Source organism: Mya arenaria, chromosome 13, assembly GCF_026914265.1.
Source record: "Mya arenaria isolate MELC-2E11 chromosome 13, ASM2691426v1".
In the NCBI taxonomy this organism is placed as follows: Eukaryota; Metazoa; Mollusca; class Bivalvia; order Myida; family Myidae; genus Mya; species Mya arenaria.
In genome coordinates, this window is record NC_069134.1 from 51,232,146 (window position 1) to 51,257,446 (window position 25,301).

At 36.9% G+C, this 25,301-nt stretch overlaps 2 protein-coding genes and 1 pseudogene across 2 annotated transcripts; 2 read left to right on the plus strand and 1 right to left on the minus strand.

The window, feature by feature from the left end:
* Positions 1-1,985: 1,985 nt before the first annotated feature.
* On the minus strand, positions 1,986-5,132 carry LOC128215566 (uncharacterized). The gene is made up of 2 exons (XM_052922256.1): positions 5,043-5,132; positions 1,986-4,791 (listed from the first exon to the last, which is right to left on the minus strand). The coding sequence occupies exon 2, from the start codon at positions 4,786-4,788 to the stop codon at positions 2,626-2,628; it is 2,163 nt and encodes a 720-aa protein (XP_052778216.1). The 5' UTR covers positions 4,789-4,791; positions 5,043-5,132; the 3' UTR covers positions 1,986-2,625.
* A 2,440-nt stretch (positions 5,133-7,572) lies between these two features.
* LOC128215567 (ATPase family AAA domain-containing protein 2-like) lies at positions 7,573-9,963 on the plus strand. The gene is made up of 2 exons (XM_052922257.1): positions 7,573-7,629; positions 8,043-9,963. The coding sequence occupies exons 1-2, from the start codon at positions 7,590-7,592 to the stop codon at positions 8,306-8,308; spliced, it is 306 nt and encodes a 101-aa protein (XP_052778217.1). The 5' UTR covers positions 7,573-7,589; the 3' UTR covers positions 8,309-9,963.
* A 313-nt stretch (positions 9,964-10,276) lies between these two features.
* Positions 10,277-25,301, plus strand: part of LOC128215347 (ATPase family AAA domain-containing protein 2-like) — a 32,444-nt pseudogene continuing 17,419 nt past the window's right edge.

A 25,301-nucleotide genomic window follows, 5' to 3' on the forward strand; every position in this document is an offset into this window, starting at 1 on the left:
ATCTACAAACTTAAGTCAACATAAAAATGTTTTACATTAATAATGCAATGAATAAAACATACCGGTATTGTAATAACATAGCAATCAAGTATGATCACTATAGGCCTAAACATGAGATTTCACCATTTTCCTGATAAACAATAAATAATTTTACGAAATAATTTTCTCAATACCTACACAAGCTGAAAAATGGTCTCTTTTTGAATACTTCACATATTTCATGGCTTTCATCATTCAAACTAACATTTCCCTTGTTATTTCAATATTCAATGATTTTGTAAACATTCATAATTGATGGTTAAAATTAAGATTCATGCTAATCATGCCTACGAAAAACACCTGACTGACCAATCAGTATCCAATTTCAGCAGGGCTTATTGGTGGTTCATTAAAATCAACCATGACCTCCCACAATCTGCACTGATCAACAGTAGTAAATGCATTGTTTCCATTGTTCTTATTTTCATAAAGTTAGAAAACAACTACAGTGAATTAAATTTATTCCTTATCACTGAGAAAAGTTGAGAATGAACGAAGCCGACGGTTACATTTAGTGGGATATCAAATCCTACAAATGTATTCATCATTTTATGTAACCGTATTTAGTAAATGTTAAAGTTTTGAAAGTCTAAAAAGTTTCTTTTTTTGTATATCAAAGATTTTATAAAACGGAACTTTTATTGCTTGAAATTCTACGTGTCAAATTAAACATGCTACCCCCATAAGATGACAATAAGTCCGTTTGATGGTGGTAATCATTCAATGGCGACTTTATTGATAAATTTCTTCAATAAAACACGTATAAAATTCACATCATCAGCATCCGGAAGTAGTGATAACATGTACATGTGTGAATCATTCGGGCGCTCTGATCAGAGTGAATGAGTCAATACAGTAGACTGGTACCCGAATTTACTTTTCCTCAAAAACACAAGTTATAAAGTTATACAGTTATAATAGTATTTAAACAATCAATATCAAAAATCATGCTGTATTTAAAAAAAGTGCTAAGTGCCATGCAATGATTAGTTAAAAAATAAACTTTGTATTTGAAAAGAAAATGTCACGGAAACATGCAAATTATGTTGAAAAAAAGAACAGCCCTGTTAATAAATTAATACCAACATTCTTTACAAAGGATAACAATACTTTTTTTTTAAAACCAAATATCCTGGTTATTTACTACTTAGACCGCACGCTTGATTCGGTTTACGTACCCACAAGACATTTCGAATGTGCCATGGGCACCGTGGTTAGCTGACACTGGTCTCTTTTCGGATAAAAGAGAAAGCGGCTACCAGTCTATCAATAAAGAGCATTGAACGGAAAAATGTTGATACATACTTTTCCAATATGTTCGTATTCTTATTGCATTTAATCTGACCGTATGCAAGAACATTCTTGTAGTTAACCCGATTAACTCACTCGCTACATATCCATTTCTTGTGCTTCATTAAAAGAACATACAATTAGCTTGTCTTGTTAGGAGAACTATTTTTATTGGATGTTTTCATTGTAATCAGTTCTGGTACTACTTTGATTATTCAAATTTGCTAACGGCAATCCAATCAAAATACAGCGTATGAATACATTACGTCAGCGAACCCCCAGATACGGCTTGAGAATGCAGATCGCGTGTTTACTGCTATGAACAAGGCCACAAGTGCCCTAGTCCAAAAAATTTAACAAATATCCTTTTATAATATGTTCAAATATCCAAGAATATTTAGGTTACCAATTAAACAACTTGTATTTCCTATAATCCCACTCTGGACCAGTGGATGTGTACAATTTTGATTCAATGTACCAGTCAGGTTGCAAGATAAACAAAATATACTAAAAAAACAATGGCAGGGGATATAGCCATCCTTTGGACTGCCTTGTCAAAATTTAGGGCAGCAAGAAAACCCAACTAGTGACATTTGTAATTGTCTGGTAACAGTTCTTGTTGTTGGCTATTTTATTCCTAAAAACATAAATTCTGCTTGGTTTAAGTTTTTATTAACCAAGGTGCATTTGTATTCAGTTAAACTTGATAGAAATTATATGAATGGTTTAATAATACCATGAAACTGTGTCAATTTGGAAAATCAAGTTACAGTATCTTATACATAATACTTAGACCTAATATATAGTTAGTTTCATATTACAAAGCAACTATTGGCAAAAAGATTCATGGCTCTATCCCAAATTTCAGATTGTCTGTGGTATTTTTGGCACAATTACATTGTCATTTTTCTGTGATACCTTTGATCTAAATGTTTTAGTTTGGGTGCTACAAGGTGACCTTGTCTTCAATGAAAATTTGCAGTTTGATTGTGCCTAGTTTAGGTTATTGACAAGATAAATTTTGAAAACAGAAATATAAACTTGACACAAACTATCTCTTCTTTAAAACACGTTAAGGTGTTTGAAATGTCACTGACACATTTGCGGTCACTATTCTTTTTTGCACCAAGGAAAATTTTGTAGTTGTAGTTTCATATATACATTACAAGTAATTAACATTTCAAAAGTATCTTTATTTCTATTCAACTAGTATCCATTTTCATTAGCAAAGTCAATACTATGGATGTTTTTTTTTTCCCTTTTAACCACATCCGGTCTGCATGTTGAGTAACAGCTTCAGCTGTTTAAGTGTTGATTCATGATTCTAGCTACATGCCAGTTGGCTGCATTGTTTCTTGGATAGAGCTGCAGTGACTTGGTGTAGCAGAACCAGGCCTGGTCCAGCTCGTTCTCCAGTTCATAACAGTGGCCCAGCATGTTCCAGGCTGTATCTATATTACCATGGCCTTCACTTGAAGATATGTAGAAATAAAGGTTGTTCAGTGCCCGTAAATTTCTGTCATGTTGGTTCAGTTGTGTGTGTGTGAGGTACTGTAGGTAATGGAGAAAAGGGACACAGTCAATCACAATGTGTTCCATCCATTCATATCTATGTGCTGGATGTCTCTGTATCCTGTCTTCATCTCCTACTGTTCTGAACATTTCATACACCAGATGTTGTGGAACACAATGGATATCATGTTTAGTGAAAATAATATGGAAGACTGTATACTTCTGTAACATATCCTTGAATGATGTGTTTACAGTCTTTTCCGCCAACTCATTGGTTGGTAGAGTTCCCTTTCTTCCTGTACATCCACAATATTGCCACACTGAAGGCCCCATCAGTCCCTCACAGTAGGTCAGGCAGTTTGCTGCTGCCTCATACTGCCCACTGCAGTACAACATGGAGGCAAACTTCAGTCTGCTGGACAGCAGATCCGAGTCAAAGGACAGTTGGTACAGGTGGAGAATGTTGTGTGTGATGGGTTGACCTTGGTAGATACACCTGGAAGCTTGGATGGAGGCAAGGGCTCCACACACTGATGGTATGCACAAGGAAGCTGCCTCTTGTTCTATTTCAGTTCCATTGTTCTTTAAAAAATTCAATGTCTCAAAATGTTCTATCAAAGATTGATATAAGTTGTTCTTGTCATTGATAAGTAAATCTTTATGTCCATTGATTACCTGTATTGCCCACCATTGGTACAATTCAACCATTTGGACTTGATTGAGTGTGCACCTTGTGTAAACCCCAATATTTTGGGGTGAAATAACAGATGACATTCTCCTCCCCAGATTATCCATTTCAATTGTATATAGGCACTGGAAATGGCTGTAAATGATTTCTGTTATCATGGTATGCAGTTTGTACTGTTCATGTTTGAACAGCTTTCCAGTGAACAGATTCACCCCTGAGATGGTGTAGTGTGGACACAACCTGATCTTCAGCCATCTGAGAAGTGTGGCCAGACAGTAGATCACACACTGTACAAGGTTGTCTTCCCTCCATATGTTTGGTGGATATGTCTCTATTGTAAACAGAATTGCAGTCTTCATGTGAAATGTGCTGAAACGGTCATCAACAACCTGCTTTATTATTGATTTTCTAAGCATTTTCAGAAATACCAACACCTTATGCTGTATTATATTCATATCAAATACAAGAAGTCTCTCCATGATTGAAGTTGAAAATCTCCACTCCCGCTTATATAGAGGATAGTGCCTGTTTTCTTGAGGCACATGAAATGTTGTGGATTTGCATTTGACTGGTCTTGAAGGATCCTCAGTGTATCCTTGTGGCACCAGGAACACTCCAGTCTGCCTTGCAGTGGTGAGTGTATCAGGTCTGGGCCAGTGACCAGGGCGTGGCCTACAGAATAGAAACTTGCACTCTTCAGGAAGGCTGGTACAGTGAAATGCAATTATTATGTCGACCATTTCATCCCAGCTTCTTGATGGACCATGTTGGACCATCTCTCTAGACTGGCTCATTTGTCTCCAGTCTTTATGCATCTCAATTTGAGTGTTGGTTATCAGCACTCTGCCCTCACTGTCCACCATGTCATTAGGCCCGGACACCTCTGTCACTGGTAATGGAAGGTCCGGTCTCACATACTGAAGCCAGCAGTGCTGGGGTGGAGATTGTTCAGTCTTTACCACAAGAAGATTCCCCTTCTCCTGCATCCATTCACTCCAGTCAAGTATTACAAGAGAGCCATTATGACATATCAATGTGTCTATATCTGACTTCATCCCCAGTGTGGTGGTCCCCTCTGTCTGGCTACCAAAGGTATAGGAAGCGATGTTGTAACCACATAACTCACGTGTGATCCTATCTAGTGTCTCCCTCATCAGGAATGTTCTCCTCCTCCTGGTGCGTATGTACCTGCTGACCCCAATGTCCCCCAGCACCCTGGACAGACGCAGGGACAGCTGCTGCATACTCTCTCTGTCCATGGTCTGAAAAATATTATTTGACATTTGATATGTTATATTGCCAGGACTCCCTTGAGTAAGTATAAAAATATAGAAGATTTATGTAATTTGATCATTTTCTTAAATCAAATTCTTAATTTAAACCAAAAGTGAAAAGTATGATGAGAAATGAAAAGTAGCGTTTTGTTTTATGTATATATTATATCATTTATTAGCTTGATAACAATATCATGTATTTAAATCTTAGTTTAGTGTCTAATGTCATCAATAATTACCTTTGCTGTAAAAAATCAAGATTACTTAAATATTTTGTTCTCTTGTTATATCCAATTATTGACGAAATGGAATGTTTTGTTTGAGCTTCCTGGTCTATAAATAGAAACAAGACATTGAACAAACTATTTATGGTAAGGCCAGCATTTTTTTATTAATTGATTTACAGGGAAAAAAATCAGATTTTGGGTCTGGGACGATGAAAAAATAAAAATGAAAAATCTCTGAAATGGGCCAGTCGCTGAAAAAATAAAAATAAAATTGAAAATTATAAGAATTTTTTTTTCAGTTTGAATTTGAACTGAATAAAAAGATCATTTTTGGGCACATTATTACTCTACTACAAACAGAGCATATAAAGCCCATCAAACACAAATGTCTTGAGCCACACATACATAGTAATTTGTGAACCAGGTGTTCACATAGTGAAACCTGGTTATTAGAATGACGAACGTCATTGTTCGGGCGGCCGGGCGGCATCAAACTCGGCTATGAAACTGAATAATTTCAGTAAGGGTTGACATATCTTGACCAAACTTGGTCTATAGGAAGAATTTATGGATACCTTTCATGGGATTGCGTTTGGGGTCCCTAGGGTCAAGGTCAAGGTCACTGTTACTAAAAATATAAAAACGGTTGAAACTGAATAACTTTAGTCAGGGTTCACATATCTTGACCAAACTTGGTATAAAGGAAGAGTTTATGGAGACCTTTCATGGGATTGCGTTTGGGGTCCCTAGTAATAAATATATTATACAAGGGCCATTCAAAAAATACGTAGACTGGCTTAATAAGTTATTAAGTTTTTGCATCGTCTCATTATATTTGGTGATTATATAAATCAAGATATTCTTGAAAAGATTCTTCAAGGAAAATAGACTTAATACATTGATTTCTTTGTATTTTAATGAGTGGTTGAACAATAAAAGGCTACAACGGAGCACATGGTATAAAATGGGATTTTATGTTAATCTTTTAGTGATTAAAAATAAATACATGTGTATAACGCTATCAAACTTTGTGAATGAATGCCCTAATGTATTATTGATAAAATATATAAATATTAGACTAACCTGAATCAAATTTTCTAAGAATCAGGCTTTTATTACTGAAGTGGGTGATATAAATTCATGACGGCAAAATGTGTACGGCGCAACACTTATTACAATTATTCGTAAATTTCTCCTTTCTGTAAAGTTTTCTGTTTAAAAGTGCTCTAAAATTAGATATAGGTGCAGCGAGAACAGTTATATATTCGTTTAATGTTACGATTACAAGTTGTCATAGCAATTTGCTGCTTTTTTGACATCAACAAAATGACAATCCCAATTGCAGATTGCAAAACATGAGATAACGACGTTATCTCAGCGTGCTGTGTTTAATATGCAAACATGCTGCTGTTTAATATGCAAACATGCTGCTTTTTGAAAAAATAAAACGCATGATTGATGTAACTTTGCAATGGTTATATTGTTACGGCATCTTTAACTTTGTAGTCAAAATCAAAATAAACAAAACAACTATATAAATTTTGAAGCTGAATAATGGTCTTCTTGCACAAATGAAAACAACGGCATTTGACGTCATTGGGTTGCGCCACATTACTCTACCTCACCTATTTTAAAATATTACTACATCAAGCATAATCAATGTACCTGATTGAATCAATTTGATATATATATATATAAAAATATTCTATAAAGATAATTTTCTTTAGAACAAAAACAAGTATAATGATTCAACCAGGGTGCCTTTTAGGGGAATATAAACATTGTCATGCTTCTGTGTGCCCTTTGGTAAAATATACCAAGCACATTATGAATCCTGGAGGATTCACTTACATAATTATACAGCAATGCCCATAGCTCTGACTTAAGTCATTGTCAAGTTATGCCCCTATTTCAACGGAACTAAACAAATGAGCGCATGAGTTTGCTGCATGGTTTGTTATATTGTTTTTTCGTATTGCTTAATTTTTACCCTGAAGAAAGCTAATAATACCGACATTATTTGGTGGTGGGGGCTATATAGAAATCACCGTGTCCCCTCCCTCCTTGGGACAAGTCTACTTATCTGCATATATTTGTTACTATTGAAGGTTATACTTAATAGTCGATACATGACCAGTTATTATCCTGCTATCAATACTGCAACAGTCAACAAAACAGTCAACTCTATTAAAAAGTGAGCTATGCTTTTAAAAACTGAAAAGAAAAGTTCATGTCATATTTCACGTGTTTTAATCCTCATTTCTATATAGTAGAACTTAATACCATTAACTTAATTGATGCGTTCTCATCTACATAAATCATTCAAGGAGCATACTTCACTCCCAGTGATACTTCTTATTACAAGATGGTGGTGTGGCGGGGGTATTAATCACATTTAGTGATAGCTCTTCTTGGATTGGATACTAAATAATTCATGTTTTGCTCAAGTTTGCGGCAGGACTAGATAAAATAATTCTTATTACTGTACTGCATTATGACCAAGTGTGAAAACATTGAAAGAAATCGTTTTATTTGCAGAAGTCAAACGACACTGACCCAATGCAGGACACTACTCAGGAAAACAATGATGCTGACAAAGGTTTGATTTTGCTTGTTACATATCAGAATAAACATGTAGCTTGTCTTCAAAGAAATATTGCATAAATACAAGTACCAAAACTTGCATAAAAATGCCTCTTAATGTATGAGTTCAACATTCCATGTTAATGTTTAGTGTGATTTCTTAAAAGAACTTCTGTAAGACCAGGTCAGTCTTATGTTTTCTGCACAACCTCTCATGTATAGTGGACAGTCTTGAACAATCTTGCAGGTTATTATCTCAAATACAATACATGTACACACTTGGCTGTCATTTACCTTAAGTATTTCTCGTTTCTGCCCAAAATACACTGAGATTTATATCACATGATCTTAATCACATTGACTTTCTGATTTTTTAGCAATAATTATGTTTGAGTAACCTTTTTCTGAAGTACTTTACTTTCCCTCCAGGGCCATCACCTGTGTTCCACATCACGCGTTCTCGTGTACAAACCCGTGCCCAGGAGAAGGCCGCCGTCGCCATCTGTGAGCTCCCGGAGCCCCTGATCGTGGATCATGAGAGGCTTGCACGTCTACAAGATCTCACCGTGATAATGACCGAGGACTTCACTGTCCCACACCTGGAAAAACTCTACAGTCTGTTTGCACAGTGTATCTACAACCACAGGCTAGAGTTTGATAAAACTCAACTCATTGAGGTGAGAAATTTTAGTTAAGCACTGAAAATGAATGATACAACATCACTTCATTGTCAAGCCCGCTAGCAGTGAGCTCAAAATAGTTGTCAAAGTAGCGTTTCATTGTAAAAAAAACTATTTTCTTGCTTCAATCTGTTAATTGGTCCTTTGTGTTTTGGCGTGACCGACTTTGGCATGGCCATTTGGACACAAATTTTCAATATAAAAAGATGGCATGTCTTGTGCAAGACCAATGTCTGTAGGTCAAAGGTAAAGGTCACACTCATAGGTAACAGGTCAAATTTCCTTTTATTCTGGCTTTCCAGACTGTAACTTGGCCATGCATTTGGGTAATATGTGAAAAGTCTTGGAAAAACTTTTCTAAGAACGGTTTCAATATGGTGACATTGGCGAGCGCAACGTTGGTGCCGTTTCACTGATAAACTGTGTATCTACTATCAGTATTCAATATGGGTCATGCGAACAATAACCATCTGATATATATGAGCCGCATCATGCGATTTTGGGCCTTCAGACTTATACTTTCTATTATAATGTTTTATGGTATTTAAAATAAATAATATTTCAGGAAGAAATTTTGAAAACTTCATGACGATATCACTTAAATTGCATGAGATACGTGTTTACAAATGAGACCATGTATTGCACATTTTGAATACTAAATTTGACGTCATTCATATGACGTCGTTACTAAAGCACATTATTCAAATGACTTCCATAATTAACCTATCAATATTACAACTAGCTTATGTTTTAAATTATTTTCTTAACACAACATCTTTAAAGAACATAATTTAAGATGAACATGATGTATAATTTATGTATCTTTAATAGATTTGGCCGTTTAAACACAGACTATTAATGCAGTTGAAATATGTCGGGACGAAGTCCATGGTTGCTATGGAAACATGAGTAAACCAACGGTCATAAATTGTCGAGAAAATGATGCTCCAATGACATACCTTTAAAAGAAAGGAATTTGGAAGAAATTGATATACATAGCAAAAATCATTATTTTTGGCATCTTTTATTTATGATTATTTCATTTGTAATAATTACGTCCGAAGGCCCAAAATCACGCGATGCGGCTCATATAGTGTTATTAGAAAAATACTTTTGAATGATAGATGTATAGAATTGCATCCTGTTGCATCTTACCATTGAGTGTACCTTAAAAGTAGTTCACCTACTCACATTAAACGTCATAGGTATGATGGTCAGCATGGGTTGTTGTGCACTTGCCATTTCTCTGCCACATTTCACTTGGTCTAGGAAGAGTTATGGCCCTTGACTTATTAAAATATGGTGTAAAAAGTATATGCTGCATATAGCTCTTAAAAATATTGAACCTACGCTTCATAGGAATGTTAGTTAGCATGGCAGTTGTGCACATACCATTTCTTTCACATTTTTCTTGATCTAACCAACGTAATGGCCCTTGAATTAGTAAAATTTTGTCTGAAAAACTGTCGAATGCAGTACCAAAAATTATTGTACCTACACTTCATAGAAATGAAAGTTGGCTTGGGCTGTTGTTCACCTGCTATACTGTCACATATTGCTTAGTCTAACAAGAGTTATGGTCCCATTGAAAATGGGCTGGCGTAAACTCCATGCCAACAATCAACAAGATCTGATTATGAGCTCTTCAGAGAAACATACAAGGCTGCGTAAAACTGAAGACTAAGTTGTCACGCATCCAAGTCCAAGGCAGATGAAGATACTTGAATAAGAATATTTTTTATTATATAAATATAATTGCCTAAGGGCCTCCCATAAGTTTTATGCTTAATCATTAAGAGTTGCAGTTTTACAATTTAGTTAACATGAATTCAAAATTTGGTTCCCTGTCTGCTCTTAAAAATCTTTCTTATCTCGCACATACTGTGTTAAATCTTTATGAACAAGAAGGCCTTGTGTGCTTAACTTGCTCCCCTTGCTTAATCATAACGGTTTTACACAATGTGTTTTAACTATAACATTGAATCTGCTCTTTGAAATAATGTTTTCTTAAAAAAAATCAATTTAGCGAGAACTTCTTTCTGAGACTGTAGTAACCGTCGAAGCTCTCGAGTCTGTAAACCAATGTACTGTGCGTATAAGGAGGATTTTGATGAACAGCCGCCAAGGAAAAGGGGTAGGATCGAGGCGAAGCAGTTTGAAGATGATGAAAATGAATAATAGGTTTGTTTCTATTTTCCATGCTCCAAGGGGCAGCATCTAGTAATATGTCCGACCATCCGTTCAGCAGTTGGGAAGGTGTGTTCCACATAGTATTTGTGCCTTTTTTACACCTAAAAATTATTTTGCTTAAATCAGACAAGGCCAACTCAGGGACATTTCAAGGCAAACTCAGGGGTATTTCAAGGCCAACTCTGGGGCATATCAAGGCAAACTCAGGATAATTACAAGGCCAACTCTAGGGCATTTCAAAGCCATCTCTGGGGCTTTTCAACGGCCAACTCTGGATAATTACGAGGCAAACTTTGAAGGCCATCTCTGGGGCATTTCAAGGCCAACTCTGGGGTATTTCTAGGCCATCTCTGGGGCATTTCAAGGCCAACTCTGGGGTATTTCTAGGCCAACTCTGGGGCTTTTCAACGGCCAACTCTGGATAATTACGAGGCAAACTTTGAAGGCCATCTCTGGGGCATTTCAAGGCCAACTCTGGGGTATTTCTAGGCCATCTCTGGGGCATTTCAAGGCCAACTCTGGGGTATTTCTAGGCCAACTCTGGGGCTTTTCAAAGGCCAACTCTGGATAATTACGAGGCAAACTTTGAAGGCCATCTCTGGGGCATTTCAAGGCCAACTCTGGGGTATTTCAAGGCCAACTCTGGATAATTACAAGGCAAACTCTGGGGGATTTCAAGGCCATCTCTGGGGCATTTCAAGGCCAACTCTGGATAATTACAAGGCAAACTCTGGGGGATTTCAAGGCCATCTCTGGGGCATTTCAAGGCCAACTCTGGATAATTACAAGACAAACTCTGGGGGATTTCAAGGCCATCCCTGGGGCTTTTCAAAGGCCAACTCTGGATAATTACAAGACAAACTCTGGGGGATTTCAAGGCCATCCCTGGGGCTTTTCAAAGGCCAACTCTGGATAATTACAAGACAAACTCTGGGGGATTTCAAGGCCATCCCTGGGGCTTTTCAAAGGCCAACTCTGGATAATTACAAGGCAAACTCTGGGGGATTTCAAGGCCATCTCTGGGGCATTTCAAGGCCAACTCTGGATAATTACAAGACAAACTCTGGGGGATTTCAAGGCAATCCCTGGGGCTTTTCAAAGGCCAACTCTGGATAATTACAAGGCAAACTCTGGGGCATTTTAAGGCCAACTCAGGGGCATTTCAAGGCCAAGTCTGGGGCATATCAAGGCAAACTCAGGGTAATAACTGGGCCAACTCTGGGGCATTTCAAGGCCAGAGATTGGGCATTTCAAGGCCAACTCTGGATAACATCAAGGCCAACTATGGATCATTTCAAGGGCAACTGCGGGTAATTTCGAGGCCAAGTCAGGGGCATTTCAAGGCTAACTCTGGGTCATTTGAAGGTTTACTCAGGGGCGTTTTTCACATTCATGTTAAATGTGTCTATATTCTAAATTTCATTTGTGTATTTAATTATATCAATGTAGATAATTATCTGATAAAGTCTTCTTTGTATTGAAGATTGACATGACAAATGCCATAGATTAGTTTTCATTTAAATCTGTAGTGATAGATTCAGTAGTTACATTGTATTTTTTTTAATTTCCCCTTAGGTCAGTTTTAGGAAAATGGTTATCACTGTATTCTTCTTGTAAATGTCTTTCTGTTAATTTTATTGGATGTTGATATTCAACTTATGGTATGGTTTTTAACTCTACTGGCCAAAGGCCATAAGAGCTTATGCAATGGCGCCATGTCTGTGTGTCAGTTAAAACTGCTTGTGATCGTGATACAGTCTTTAGTTTAGATTGAAGATTTAGATTTGATCTTCACCAAACTTAAGTTAGATGATGACCCATGAGAGCTTGGTTTATTTCTTAAACTAGCCAGATAGGCCCTTCCATGACTGGAATTTGGTCCTGGAAATGCTGCAGTATTTTCTAAGGGAGACAACTAAGTGAGTTTTGTGAATTATTGTAGAAGTATGTTCCCTTAGTCGAAGGAGACAACATCTTGCCCCATTTGAACTCTTCTTTTTGAAGAAAATCTGTACACTTAAACTACACTGCAAGTAGATCGCGCAGTAATTTCAATTTAGCAGTTAAACTTAATGACTTAACTCTTGGGAATCTTAGTTACGTTTGCAATAATAAACTTCACTGGCAATTCATTTAAACTAAGATCTACTAATACACTTGGTAAAAAACTACATTTAAGTTACAATATAATTCAAATTTTACGAACTACTTTTACTGATGTACCGGCATACATCGGAGGTTGTTTCCGTAGAAAATGGCTTAGGAGGTGCGAATGCCTCTTGCCCTTTGTGAAATATTCAGTTCACTGCTTCCATAGTTGTGAGTTCAGGATATTATCATAAAATTCATGACAGTGGAGGATTAGGCCCTTGTGGGCCGCTTATTCTTTGATTCCTTCAACACCGACTGATTGCTGCATAAATTCGAAATACAAAATTTAAACAAATATATATATGTTAATAAATATTCTTTATAACTTTGTACAATGGTAATTTTCAGAGTTTTAAGGACATCTACAGTCGTGTGAAGCGCCAGAGAAAGCAGGTCAAACATGACATGTATGAAATGCCCATTGAGACTGACAACGATGATAATGAGGAGGACAACGGGGACGGTAAACATGGATTGTATTTATAAAAAAAATTCAGCTGCACAGAGGTCGAAATTAATACAAGCCTGCAAGCCCTGCATTGGTAAAATGTCTGCCGGGCTTGCTCAAATTATGAATTTTATATAGCAGTGCTTGTTTAAAAATGTGCTTCCAAACATTAGTATTAGAATTCGGGCTTGTTCATCCAAAAGTCTAATTTCGAACTTAATAACTCTTTAATTGATGATCATCATACGCCAAATACATTTGATAGCTTCAAGAATTTTGTTGAAATTAAAGTCAGGTTGTGTTCAGTTTACAGAAATATTTTTTATGCCCTGAAGGGTGGGCATGTAATAGTTAAACTGTCATTTGTCTGTCTATTACTGTCATGTTTCAGTGGTTTTGGAATTTAGTTTTATAAGCATTTCAAGCAAACCTTACACAAATGAACATCAGCATGGGAAAGTGTATCAGGCTTAGCATTCTTGCTCTTGACTCAAATGTCACACTCAGGGGTCAATTGGCTATCACTCTTATGATGGCAAGTCAGGGGCCCTTTTCACAGCAGTGTGACAGCCTTTATTCACCTTCATTCATTTTAATAAAGCACTTTACATAGTTTAAAAAGTAAAACAAAAGTAAAAAGCAAGGTCAATTTATAAAAAAAAATGTATGATGTTTCAGGGAAGAACGAAAGTGATGATAACGAAGACAGCAATGACAACGATGATGATGATGAAGGGAATGATGAAGGTGATGATGACAATGACGAGGATGATGATGACAATGATGAGGATGATGATGAGGATAGAAATTCTCAGAAAAACCGACGCTCTTACAATCTGAGAGAAAACAAGCCAAGAACCCAACTGTACATAGCTCCTGTTGCAGGTCTGTTCATGTTGGATTGTACATCGATATATATTGCAGTATTTTTCTCCACCAAAATGGAAAGCTTGTCTTGGACATTCTGGTTCGGAAAAATGCGCCGTTTTGGCTAAATTGGGGAAGTATCACTTTTCATAAAAATAAATTTGTAAAAAAAATTAAATTAACAAACTGCAATTATTTTTTTTTTCTTAAAAAAACCCATCAAACTTGAAAATGTATTTCGTTGTCTAAAGTTTTGTTGGTAGTGTAGCTGTCCATAATCAATAATTATACATGTATAAAATTTGAATTCAATTATGCTTTTAGTTCATTTTATGTAATAAAATTAAATATGTTAAATGGTAAAAATTTGTGACGCAGGCCTGCATTTGTTTATAAATTGGATCAGAGATTTAGTTGATAAAATGTCGAGCAATGGCAACATCGCATCCAATCTTTTTTCCTAGCTGATGAAATTTCAAAGCCAAGTTTGCTTGCAGGCCAGACATATGGAAGAACTTGACTGTCTTTCCTCAGCAAGCGGGCATGACAAAGGCTTTAATGACAAATATGATATTGACTGTCAAGAGGAAATTACAATTTCTGAAATTATAGCTATGTGTGTTCTTAATTCAGAAAAAAGACGTCGCATCCAGTCTCGTTTCTTCGCTGATGAAATTTCAACCCCAAGATCGCCGGCACGCCGAAGACGGATGGAAAAACTTGACTCTCCCCGGCTAGGAGGAGGGGACCAGGAATTAGGTGAGACATTAAACTGTTATATTTCACAGGAGCATTTTATAAGTCTGGAAAGATCTTAGCCAATTTGAGATGAAATTCAAATTATCTTAGTATCATACTTTTGTTATTTTGCTATACATTTACTAATACATTTACCGTTACTTATATATTGAACTTAAGTAAGCATTTAAGCCCAAAATTGAGGAAATTATTATTTTTTTAACTTTATATTGCCATTGTGATGTTCCTAAATATTTTTAAGTTACAACTAGATTTGGTGTTGCTGGAGTTCTGGCGTATATGTTTTAATGGGTTTGAATGTATTATTTGTTATAAAGTTGTTTTTCAGATTGTGACATGAAGTCCCACTGGGACAGTGTTCTCTCCTTTACACAAACTGGACTTGAAGTACTGGCTTCTTCTCATACCAGCCTTTTATATATACAGATAAGGGGTTACATTAAGAAAAAAATTTGAAGATTAAACTTCCTTGCCTTTAACACTGGAAGTTTATATATCCTAAACATCAATTCTCTCGAACACTTTATTATTGTACAACTATTTTGATATTATTTTGAAACAATTTGCAAGTAAAACAAGCGAGTTTAAAAAAAATTGATTCAATTAAACCATTTTTATGTAAAATATACTGTAAGCATGGCCTTAGATATATCATTAACACCACATTTTGATAAAAAAAAATTGCATTCACCTATGAAAGTTTTATTCAAAAGTTGCCTTCACAAATAATAAAATAGAATAGTATAACATCATGAAATGATAAAAATCTGTGATAACATGTATCTGGTTTCCTGCAGACACAAGCGAAGAGCATTCCACGGTTCCAGTTCTACATCATCCAGTGAATCGAGCAGCGATGAGGAGAAATTCCAAAGACGAAAGGCCAAGAGCATGATGAGAGCTAGGCAGAAGTAAGTGATGCTTTAATAATTGTCAAATCCTCATTCTGAATGTTAAGCTTGATTATACGAAGTAAAAGGAGAGCTTTACTACTTGCCCCAATGTCAGCTCCTGGTTTAAGTTTTAGGGCAAGTAAGAATTATCTCTTATTACACCTATACCTAACATTTAATTCACTTAATACTTTACACAATTGTTCAAGGCCATCCCACAATAAGGTAACTTGACTCCATATTATCCAAAAGGCAAATAATGGCCCAAAGTCAAATGTTTTTTAAAGTTTCATTGTTCATTTACATAATGTCAACATCCTGTTCTTCATGGGATTAAACTGGTCACATTACAGCTTACTTTCAACACCCTATGTTTTATAAGTGTGTGAAAATACAATATCATTCATATCCATCCATTTCAGTTTGTTGCCGAATTTCAACCCAGACGATGTTACCAAGTCCACCCTTCTGCGGGACAGGCAGAAGATTGGTTCCAGTTTAGCGGATGTTGAACATGAATGAACATAGACAGAATGGTAGGTTATTGCAGTGATGATAACATTCAACATTCATCTTTCATGAAACTTATTTCACCGTTTGGCAAAGAAAAGGCACACATGTATAGCAAGGCCGTGAGGAAAAGTTGAAAAGAAATTTGAAGAGTTCAAGAGTGTGTAAGAACTTTGAAGAAAGAGTTCAAGAGTGTGTGACACTACATAGAGGCAATCAGGTGGATCCTTTGGCTGTATTAATTCTCTGTTTTTATGGGCCACTTTTCAATTCTAAAAAAAAATCCGTTTAGTATTGGCTAAACATTGATCTATGTGTTGAAAACATAGCAAACGTATGTCTTAGAGCTTATTTTTTTTCAAATTAACAGGTTAAGTTTGAAAGTGTCGGGGGCTTGGGGAAGCACATATGGGCCCTGAAGAAGATGGTGGTATTCCCCCTCATGTACCCGGAGATATTTGAGAGGTTTAAAATCAGCCCACCCAGAGGCGTTCTCTTCTATGGACCTCCAGGTGAGTTTTGACTTAAAAATCACAACAAATTTTTGCATTGTATCTTGAACATCTTGTTTGAAGGTAAAAGTATCTTGATCACATTGTTCCAAGATTTAAGTGTCTTGATCATCTTGTGCGAAGGTAAGAGTATCTTGATCACATTGTTCCAAGATTTAAGTGTCTTGATCATCTTGTGCGAAGGTAAAAGTTGTTGCACTGAAGAACAAGTTGCATACATGTTAGATGAACAAGTTTCTTTTTGTGGGGATTGAAACAAAAATACTGTCCTGAAATCATCTGATGAACATATGTATGAAGTAATTTATCATTCCTTGGTGCTTAGAAGTACATGTATTAAAATGTATTAAAGCTGCACTCTCACAGATTTACCTTTTGACAACTTTTTTATTTTTTTGTCTTGGAATGAGCAATTTTTTGCGTAAATATCTGCAAACCATTAATAAAAGACTGCTGACAAAAGATGAGATCGCAGATTTTCATATTTCCGATCGAAAATTAATGTTTTTTAAGAAAAATGCATAAAACATTAATTTTGAACTTAAATATAAAAATCTGCGATCTCATCTTTTGTCAGCAGTCTTTTATTAATGGTTTCCATGGATTTTCGCAAAAATTGGCTCGTTTCAAGACAAAAAATAACAAAGTTGTCAAAACGTTTAATCTGTGAGAGTGCAGCTTTAAGAAGCATTAGGATTTCAATATTATTTAATTCAAATATGTTTTTAGGACAACCTGAGAATTATAAATGAAACATTTGTTACTTAAAATCTGATTGAATTCCCTTGACAGGCAACGTAAGACGTTGGTTGCTCGTGCATTGGCTAACGAGTGCAGCACAGATGGGAAACGCGTGGCATTCTACATGAGGAAGGGCGCAGACTGCCTTAGCAAGTGGGTTGGCGAGTCAGAGAGGCAGCTTAGGCTTCTGTTTGATCAGGTAAGAGGCTTCATTTCAAGGTGAAATTTTTGTAAATCCCAGTTTCTGAATTTTTATATGCCTATTTAATTACTTAAGAAAGCTTTGTCCAATCATCATCCAATTTGGTCAGAATGTGTATGGGCAGAATATCTAGATCAAGTTCGAAAACCAGCAATGGTGCCCGTCACTCCAGAGTTATGATCCTTGAATTAGCAAAAACTGTATTTAAAGTGTCTGCCCTCTAAGTTTGGCTAAGGGCTATTCCATTTAAACATATAACCCACAGGGGTCTGCCCTCTAAGTTTGCCTTCACATACAAACACTTATCACCAAACTTGGTGTCCTGATTTTAGGTCAATAGGACAGGTGGATTATGTCACAGTGACCTTTAATGGTAAAAGAATTTTAAAGCTTGTCCGAGTGATAACTCAACAATGCCTAACCCTATGGTCATATAACTTGATATGGAAGTTGGGCCTGACCGGCAGATGACCACCTATTGTTTTTGGGGGTCATCGGGCCAAAGGTCAAGGTCAGGGACCTTGAATGGTAAAAGACTGTTCGATTGATAACTCCACAATGCCTGCACCCATGGCCCTCATACTTGACTTGGAGGCTGGGCCTGACCAGTAGATGACCCCTATCGACTTTGGGGGTCAACAGGCCAAGAACAAGGTCACAGTAACCTTTAACGCAAAAAAGTTAACAAAACTTCTCCCAGTGATATCTCAACAATGCCTGAATCAATGATCATTTACTTTGACATGGATGTTGGGCCTGACCCTTAATGATTTTAGGAGTCATAGGGTCAAAGGTCAAGGTCACAGTGACCTTGAATGGTAAACGGTTGTCCGAGTGATAACTCGACAATGCCTGCACCCATGGCCCTCAAACTTGGCTTGGAGTTGCCTCTGACCTTTAGATGACCCCTTATGATTTTAGGGGTCATCAGGTCAAAGGTCATGGTCACAGTGACCTTGAACGAAAAAAGCTTGTCTGTGTGATAACTTGACAATGCCTGCACCCATGGCCCTCAAACTTGACATTTAGGTTTTTGGTGACCAGCCGATGACTCCTACAGTTTTTGAGGTCATAAAGTCAGAGGTCATGGACATAACACACAAATCCTCACACTTGAATGGTCATAATCTTAAAACTGCCTTAACGATATCCAATGTCAGTGACAAATCAGCTGTCATTTCGATCCATGTATATTTCATTCAATTGTCCATATAATCCTGACAACATGGCGCTCAGGGGGGCATAATGTTTGACAAACATCTCTTGTTTTCTTAGGCATACCAGACGAGAACATCCATAATATTTTTGACGAGATAGAAGGCCTGGCGCCAGTGCGCTCTAGTCGCCAGGACCAGATCCACAGCTCCAGCGTGTCCACTCTTCTGGCATTAATGGACGGGCTGGATAGTCGTGGAGAGATTGTCATCATCGGGGCAACCAACAGGCTTGACTCAATCGACCCAGCTTTCAGACGACCGGGGAGATTTGACCGGGAGTTTCTGTTCCCTCTACCCTGGGCTCAGGTGAGATTCCACCTTGATAATGATTGACCCAGATCAAAGGTGGGCTGGGAGATTTGACTTAGAGGCCGGTGCTTAATCATGGTTTAAATATCTGCATTTAATAATTCAAACATCAATTCACATAGAACATAAAAACTTCACATTCAATACATATAACATATTTTACATAATTCCTGCAATTTTCAGAGCAAAACATTGAATTTTCGCTGAATTGCAATTAGATTACGATACATGGTTGAACCCGACCAGCACAGTCCAATGACGTCGATGACGTTGCGCTCATAAAGCGTCATATTTTTTCGAAGTATTACCAAACAACACTGACACATAGCGCGTAATCCACTGCATATATTATAAAAATATAAATAGATGGAAAAAATGAACCCCTAAATCGTCTCTTAAAACTCTTTGCACTTCCGTATCCTGCCCCGACGATGCTTTCTTCAACAAAAACCGTCAAATGGCGATCCCATCTGATGACGTTCTTTACCAACGTCAAAAACGTCGTGCCACTCGTCTTCATCTGGATTTTTCCTTATCGTCTTCTATGGAATATCATCATTCTCTTAAACCTTAATGTCAGTTAAATACTAATGAACGACACATGTTGCTTCATTTTCACCTCGGCCATCATTATCATAATCTGTGTCCATGTTTTCCCCAATTAAATGCAAAACTTCATCGTCTCGCGCTTCCACAAAGTCCGATGACGCCATGTTGTGTCCTAGACTGTGCTTGTAATCAAGTCAGAATATTACAACTTTCAAACGGAAATGACGTAAGAAACTTGAACAGTATATTAGTATGAAGTCAACGTAGTATGTGACGTAATTTGGCGGAATTTCATAGATAAACATGGAAGAAAAGCATGTTGTAAGAGATACATAAAAAGATTGTAAACGTTAATTTAAGACGGTGTGCCGACCGTGCGTTCCTGTTATTTTACATTCCGTAATTTTGCAATACTCATTAATTTTACAGACCTAAATTTCATACCGTCTATGCAGAATACTTTGAATAAGATATTCATGAATTAAAAAATCATTTGGACGAAAAATATAGAAAATATGTAAGAAGTCCACGTAATTCTGGATCACCCCTCGTACTTTGCATATTTTAATTTTGTATCAAAATCTGTGGGAGGGAGTATCGAATCTTAATATTAATAATCTTTTCATTTCAGGCCAGAAAGCAGATTTTGAAGATCCATACAAAAGAATGGAATCCAAAGCTTTGTGATAAATTTGTGTCCGAGGTAGCGGAAAAGTGTGTTGGTGAGTTCTAAACACATTTGCCACGGTCCGAAGATGACCCTATTGATTGAGGTGTCAGGGGTCAAAATATAGGGGCGCTCCTCATAGGCAACACATCTAATTCATGGTTTTCTGGTAATATATATACGTACACCTGTCTAACACTTATCCTTCATTCCATAAAACCATGCTGGTGGTTTTCAACAACCACTTCTGAAAATCCCTCCACACATTTATCAACTCTTGACCCTTACATTAAAACAAAGCATTTATTCTAAAAATGCTGTTTATCCAGTACCATATTTTGTCTTTCCTGATCACCCGCAGAAGACTACAGAATGCCTTATTGTCTAATTTTTGGCAACCAATAAAAATGAAAATGATGCCAAATAGTTCATGTCACTGAAAAATATTTTAAGCATTTAGTTCTGCTTTTTACATGCTTGTTTAACCATCATTATAACAGACAAGTAAACCTGTATACGAGATGTAGCTTTTAAAGCTGCACTCTCACAGATATACCATTTTTAGCTCACCTGTCACAGTGACAAGGTGAGCTTTTGTGATCACAATTTGTCCGGCATCCATCCGTCCGTCCGTCCGTCGTCCGTCCGTAAACTTTTACTTTAAACGACATCTCCTCATAAACTGCTTAGCCAATTTCATCCAAACTTCACAGGAATGTTCCTTGGGTGGTCCCCTTTGAAAATTGTTCAAAGAATTGAATTCCATGCAGAACTCTGGTTGCCATGGCAATGGAAAGGAAAAACTTTAAAAATCTTCTTCTCCCAAACCACAAGGCTTAGGCCGTTGATATATGGTAGGTAGGATCACCAAATGGTCCTCTACCAAGATTGTTCAAATTATGGCCCTTGGGTCAAAATTGCCCCTGTCCCAGGGGGTCATGGGTTTTTTCTATATGTTTATAGTGAAAACTTAAAAAATCTTCTCCTCTGAACTTACTTGGCCTAGAGCTTAGATATTTGTCATGATTCATCGTCTAGTGGACCTCTACAAAGTTTGTTCAAATTATGGCCCTGGGATCAAAATTGGCCCCGCCCCGGGGGGTCATGGGTATGCTCTATATGTTTATAGTTAAAACTTCAAAAATCTTCTCCTCTGAACTTACTTGGACTAGAGCTTAGATATTTGGCATGATTCATCGTCTAGTGGACCTCTACAAAAATTGTTCAAATTATGGCCTTGGGGTCAAAATTGGCCCCACCCCCTTCGGGGGTCATGGGTTTTCTCTATATGTTTATAGTGAAAACTTCAAAAATCATCTCCTCTGAACTTACGTGGCTTAGAGCTTAGATATTTGGCATGATTCATCGTCTAGTGGACCTCTACAAAGTTTGTTCAAATTATGGCCCTGGGGTCAAAATTTCCCACACCCCAGGGCTGATGGGTTTTCTCTATATGTGTTATAGTGAAAACTTAAAAAATCTTCTCCTTTGAACTTACTTGGACTAGAGCTTAGATATTTGTCATGATTCATCGTCTAGTGGACCTCTACAAAAATTGTTCAAATTATGGCCTTGGGGTCAAATTGGCCCCGCCCCGGGGGTCATGGGTATACTTGATATGTTTATAGTTAAAACTTCAAAAATCTTCTCCTCTTAACTTACTTGGACTATAGCTTAGATATTTGGCATGATTCATCGTCTAGTGGACCTCTACAAAGCTTGTTCAAATTATGGCCTTGGGGTCAAAATTGGCCCCGCCCCGGGGGGTTAGGGTATTCTCTATATGTTTATAGTTAAAACTTCAAAAATCTTCTCCTTTGAACTTACTTGGACTAGAGCTTAGATATTTGGCATGATTCATTGTCAAGTGGACCTCTACAAAGATTGTTCAAATTATGGCCTTGGGGTCAAAATTGGCCCCGCCCCGGGGGGTCATGGGTATACTTGATATGTTTATAATTAAAACTTCAAAAATCTTCTCCTCTGAACTTACTTGGACTAGAGCTTAGATATTTGGCATGATTCATCGTCTAGTGGACCTCTACAAAGATTGTTCAAATTATGGCCCTGTGGTCAAAATTGGCCCCGCCCCTGGGTGGTCATGGGTTTTCTCTATATGTTTATATTAAAAAAAAAAAAAAAATCTCCTCTGAACTTACGTTGCTTAGAGCTTAGATATTTGGCTTGATTCATCATCTAGTGGACCTCTACAAAGATTGTTCAAATTATGGCCTTGGGGTCAAAATTGGCCCCGCCCAGGGGGGTTAGGGTATTCTCTATATGTTTATAGTTAAAACTTCAAAAATCTTCTCCTCTGAACTTACTTGGACTAGAGCTTAGATATTTGGCATGATTCATCGTCTAGTGGACCTCTACAAAGATTGTTCAATTATGGCCTTGGGGTCAAAATTGGCCCCACCCCCTTCGGGGGTCATGGGTTTTCTCTATATGTTTATAGTGAAAACTTCAAAAATCATCTCCTCTGAACTTACTTGGCTTAGAGCTTAGATATTTGGCATGATTCATCGTCTAGTGGACCTCTACAAAGTTTGTTCAAATTATGGCCCTGGGGTCAAAATTTCCCACACCCCGGGGCTGATGGGTTTTCTCTATATGTGTTATAGTGTAAACTTAAAAAATCTTCTCCGAACTCACAAAGACAAGTAACGTCTTAATTTAAACTGGATAACATTTTTAGTACACATACCAATTTTCAATATGGGCCACATACAACAATTAATACTAAATATACATATATAGATACACACGTAAAATCAAGTAGTGACAAGAGCTTAGATATTTGGCATGATATATCATCTAGTTGACTTGTACCAATATTGTTCAATCTTTGGCCCTGGGGTCAGAAAATGGCCCCACCTGGGCGGTCATGGGTTTCCTTATATATGTATATGATGAAAACTTATAAAATCTTCTTCTCCGAAACCAAAAGGCAAAGGCCTTAGATATTTGGTATGAAGCATCGTTTATCAGACCACTATTAAGATTGTTCAAACTTTAGCCCTGGGGTCAAAATTGGCCACGCCCCGTGTTCATTGGCTTAGGTTTTCAATATTTTTATATAGTCTTATATAATAAAACTTTAAAAATCCTCTTCTCCAAATTATAAGACCTAGAGCTTTCATATTTGGTATATAGTGTTACCTAGTGGACCTACACCAAAGGTATTCAAATTATTGTCCCGGGGTCAAATTGGCCTTGCTCAGGGGTCATTTGTTTTTACATTGTCTTGTCACTTAAACATCTTTTCCTCTGAAAGTAAAGGTCAGAATGACTCCATACTTGATATGTAGCATCCTTACATGGTCCTCTCTTAACTTTGTTCAAATGGTTTTGTTTGGCCCCTTTTAGGGGTCACCAGAGCAAAAAATAGAAAAACCTTTAAGCAACTTGATCTTATTAACTGCTTGATGGACCTTCAAGTCTGAAGCATCCTAGCATGGGCCTCTGTCAGGTCTTGTCAAATAATTTTGTTTGGCCCCTTTTAAGGGCCACCAGAGCTAAAATTAGTAAAAAAAAACTGAACATTTTCTTCGCATGAACCCCTTGATAGATCTTCAGCAAATTTGGTTTGAAGTGTCCTTGCATGGACCTCTCTTAAATTTGTTCACATAATTTTGTTTGGCCCGGTTGCCATGGCAACCTAAAGGAAAATGTCAACAATTGGTTATATTCATCTTCTTCTCCTAAACCGCTTTGACAATTTTGATGAAACTTCATAGGAATGATCCTTGGTTGGTGCTTTTTCAAAATTGTTCAAAGAAATTAATTCCATGTAGAACTCTGGTTGACATGGCAACCTAAAGGAAAAGTGTCAACAATTGGTTACAATCATCTTCTTCTCCTAAACCGCTTGGACAATTTTGATGAAACTTCATAGGAATGATCTTTGGTTGGTGCTTTTTCAAAATTGTTCAAAAAAATTAATTCCATGCAGAACTCTGGTTGCCATGGCAACCTGAAGGAAAATATAGGCTGTCGTGTCCGCGCTGTGACTTACTCTTATATGGACAGATTTTAAAATGACTTGCCATATGTTTTCGACATACCAAGACAACTTGTCGTGTGCAAGACCCATGTCCCTACCTCTAAGGTGAAAGATACACTAAGTGTTTATTCACAATGGAATGCTGAATATGAGGACATAAAGAGTGTTGGCTGTCATTTAGTATGATTGTTTTTTTTTCTATGCTCAGAGGCAATTTAATATAACTTACAATATGTATTTGACACATAAAGGCATGATCAACTTTTTATGTACTTGTTCATAGATCAATGTCACATTGGGGGGCATTTGTCACATACTTTGACAGCTCTTGTTCAATATTCTTTGAGAAACAAGCTATATTAAAAACAAAGGTTAAACTCTTTTACTCAGGTGAGCGATTTAGGGCCATCATGGCCCTCTTGTTACAACTTTTTTTATTTTTTGTTTTGGAAAGAGAAAAATTTTGCATAAATATCTGCAAACCAATGATATAAGTTTGCTGACAAAAATTAAAGATCGTAGATTTTCATATTTCCGTTTGAAAATTAATGTTTTGTGGCTTAAACCATAACTAGCGGTTTAAGAAAAATGCATAAAACATCGTTTTTTTTAAACTTAAATATGAAAATTTGCGATCTAATTTTTTGTCAGCAATCTTATTAAACTGGTTTCCATGGATTTTCGCAAAAAAAGGCTCGTTCCAAAACAAAAAATAAAAAAAAATGTCAAAACGTTCAATCTGTAAGAGTGCAGCTTTAAGTGTTTTACTTTTCTTTTTAACAGGAAAAAAAAAATTTAATAGCATAAAAAATGTCGCCCAAATTGAAATGTCAGTGTCAGTTTTTCTCAAAAATGAAATGAACAAAACTATAATGGTTTTCTGTGGAAAGAAGAAAAGAGTCATAACAACTGGCCACCGATCTGACCGCCTTGATTAGCCAGACACCTGCCTTAAACAGCTATGATTAATGCTTGTATCCTGGAGGT

Coding starts and splice junctions, on each gene's coding strand:
- LOC128215566 (XM_052922256.1), bottom strand. CDS start 4,788: ATGGACAGAGAGAGTATGCAGCAGCTGTCCCTGCGTCTGTCCAGGGTG.
- LOC128215567 (XM_052922257.1), top strand. CDS start 7,590: ATGCAGGACACTACTCAGGAAAACAATGATGCTGACAAAG. Junction 7,630..8,042: donor AAACAATGATGCTGACAAAG/GTTTGATTTTGC, acceptor CTTTCCCTCCAG/GGCCATCACCTGTGTTCCAC.